The sequence below is a fragment of the Mus caroli genome, chromosome 6, assembly GCF_900094665.2.
Source record: "Mus caroli chromosome 6, CAROLI_EIJ_v1.1, whole genome shotgun sequence".
Classification (NCBI taxonomy): domain Eukaryota; kingdom Metazoa; phylum Chordata; class Mammalia; order Rodentia; family Muridae; genus Mus; species Mus caroli.
In genome coordinates this window covers 25,354,334-25,357,224 of record NC_034575.1, presented here as the reverse complement: position 1 = coordinate 25,357,224, position 2,891 = coordinate 25,354,334, and the positions used below count along the sequence as shown (strand labels likewise).

Genomic DNA, 2,891 nt, shown 5'->3' with positions numbered 1-2,891 from the left:
GTCTACAGAGTGAGTTCCAGGACAGCCAGGGCTACACAGAGAAACCCTGTCTCAAAACCACCACCCCCCAAAAAAGTAATAAAACAGGCAAGAAACAAACAAACAAACAAATATCCAGGGGCTGGAAAGTTGGCCTAGTGGTTAATTAAAAGCACTGGCTGCTCTTTCAGAGGACTCAGGCCTGTTACCTACACACAGCTTACAACCAAATAGAACTAAATCTAAATGTAAATGTAGCTAGTTCAGAGGATCTGATAGCATCTTCTGGCCTTCACAGGCACCAGATATATATGTGGTACACAGATATGCATGCAGGCAAGGTATTCATACACATAAAGTAAAAATACATCTTTAAATTATAAATCTTTTTTAAAAAGATTAATTATTGCTTTCCTTTATTCTTTGAACAAATATTGAGTACCTGCAATAAGCTAGGTGCTATTTTAGGCATTGGTGTAGTATAACACTGCACAACAATGACTAAAGCCCCTGCTTCCACTGAGCTTTCTTTCTAATAAATGAGATAAACAGGAATGGTGGAAGAAAATAAAAGTGTAGGAAGAGTTGAGTTACTCCTCTTTGTGCTTGGCGGGTGAAACCTGAGCTAGAGTGTTAGGGAAGGCACTGCAGACGTGTGTAAGATGCTGAAGGCTCTGAAGAGCAGCTATCTGAAAGCAAGCAAGGCAAGGGGGGCAGTTGAGTGGAGTCTGATGAGTAATCTGTGCTCTTTGTGTTCTAACAGAGGCGAGTGTTACCAGCTTGAAGCAAGCTGCCCTGGTCAGAGCTCCTCTCATTCCAACTCTGAATGCAATTGTGCAGTATTTAGACCTAACACCAAATCAGGAGTACTTGTTTGAAAGAATCAAAGGTAACTTGATTTGAAGAGGAAAAATGAAAGCTCTTTTGCAACATTAGGATTTTTGTAAATGAAAGATAACAAGGAAAAACATATTTTGAAAAAAGTAAAAATGTAATTATGGTCTTATATTTTGTAAGTATATATTTAAGTATGGGTTAATTAAGGCTTATACTTGAACAACTTGTCTGTCCTCTAGTTGACACACTAAGAACTGTCAAAAGAGTATCCTTGAAATTTTTAATTCTTTTATTCTGTGTAAGAAATTTAAATGAGTTAAATAGGCTGGATTCATTTTCTGCTCCTAACACTACCAAGAACTGAGTGCCACTGTGGTACTCTCTGTAATATCAGTATGCTAATCTGATTCTTGTAATTTTCGTAATTTCTATTTAATTTGTGGTTTCTATTATGTGCTTAGAATTTGGGGAGAGATGAGATCTGAGGAGATTGGCCTGAAATCAGGAAGATGAGCCTCTTGAGCTGGCCCATGTACTCTCTTCAGTGTACCGTTCTACTCAGGACAGTTCATAAAATTAGACTTATTGTTCATTTGGACAGACTGTAAAATGCTTCTTTGTTAAAGCAGATTCTTAAAATAGTATTTCAGTATTCAGATTTTTCATACATTTTTGCATGGAAAGTATTACAGTCTGTGTTATTGATTCAGTTTTAAGAATAAGCGGTCTTTCATAACTTTGTATAAACTTGTCACATAAGAGAATTCCAAGCAAGCACACAACACTAGATGAGCTCAGGAACTCAGGGATAGAGCATGTGCCTAGTTTGCCTGTTCAGTGCCCCCACCTCAAAAAAAAAAAAAAAAACTCACAGCCTTCACATCAGCGTTTTCTCCCCGACCTCCCCTACCTGTCATTCCCAGGCTGCTTTCGGTCTGTTTGATTGCAATCAAGTCCTGCATGTTGCTGTGAGTCAGAGCCGGGCCATTTGTGAGGCTCCTTCATTAAAGCTCCATTGTGAGGTGGTCTTTCAGTTGTTGAGTTAGTTCATCTGTAATGTTTTCTTAACGTATTCGTAAAACATAGCTTTCTACAATGTTAACTAACCATGCTATTAGCACATACTGACCACAGTCAGCTACCACACCTCACATTTGTGTTTTAAATGCCCTACCATCTCAGGAAATACATAATCCTGTTTTAAATATTGTTTGTTTGAATCAGGATTCAAATACTGTCATGTATTATGATAAATTAATGTTTCCTTTAAGTTACAGTTTTCTTGTTTATCCTTCCTTTTCTTTCCTTCTTTCCTTCCTTCCTTTCTTTTTATCTTTCTTTTTTTAATATCCTGGTAAGGTTTTCCAACAGAATATTTTTCTTACTGGAATCTTCCGGCTTTCTTTTCTTGTTTTGTTTTTGTTTGTTTGTTTTCTTTTGGTCTGTAGCATTTTAATTTTTACTTTTCTTACACAGAACTTTCTCAGGGGGGCTGTATGAGTTCATTCCGATGGAACAGAGGTGGAGACTTCAAAGGACGCAAGTGGGACACAGACCTGCCCACTGACTCTGCTGTAAGGTCTTGGTTAGCTTTTAGCTTGGTGAATTTGTTATCACACTTACATGGTTTTGTTTTCCCAGTATAAAGTATTAGAAAGAATGTAGGAAGTAGGAAGGAAGTGATTAAAGTACCGCCAGTGTCTTGCCCGGCACTGGAAAGACTGTCTGCTTCCTTAGGTGGGCCTATTCTCTGAAGTTCCTCAGCCTGCCTGCAGGAACCCTGTGTGCATGGTGCCGTGTCCTGCTCCCCTTTCTGCTTGTATGGTATTTAAGCAGCTTTTCATTATTACACATCGTTGTTTAATTATTCTTTATTGGACCTAAAAGACTGATGAAGTGGTAATGGGAAAGAGTTTGTTTTTATGTGATAAGTGATGTAGCAAAGAATATTATGACACAAGCCGGGCGTGGTGGCGCACACCTTTAATCCCAGCACTCGGGAGGCAGAGGCAGGCGGATTTCTGAATTCGAGGCCAGCCTGGTCTACAAAGTGAGTGCCAGGACAGCCAGGGCTA

The 2,891-nt window shown here is 39.0% G+C and overlaps 1 protein-coding gene across 1 annotated transcript in view; it reads left to right on the top strand.

Annotated features, from left to right (window-relative positions):
• Positions 1–2,891, top strand: part of Tmem209 (transmembrane protein 209) — a 28,580-nt gene that overhangs the window by 16,674 nt on the left and 9,015 nt on the right. Inside the window, exons 10-11 of the mRNA XM_021164760.2 lie at positions 743–868; positions 2,293–2,390. Of these exons, the coding sequence (XP_021020419.1) occupies positions 743–868; positions 2,293–2,390 (224 nt within the window). The remainder of the gene's footprint in view (positions 1–742; positions 869–2,292; positions 2,391–2,891) is intronic.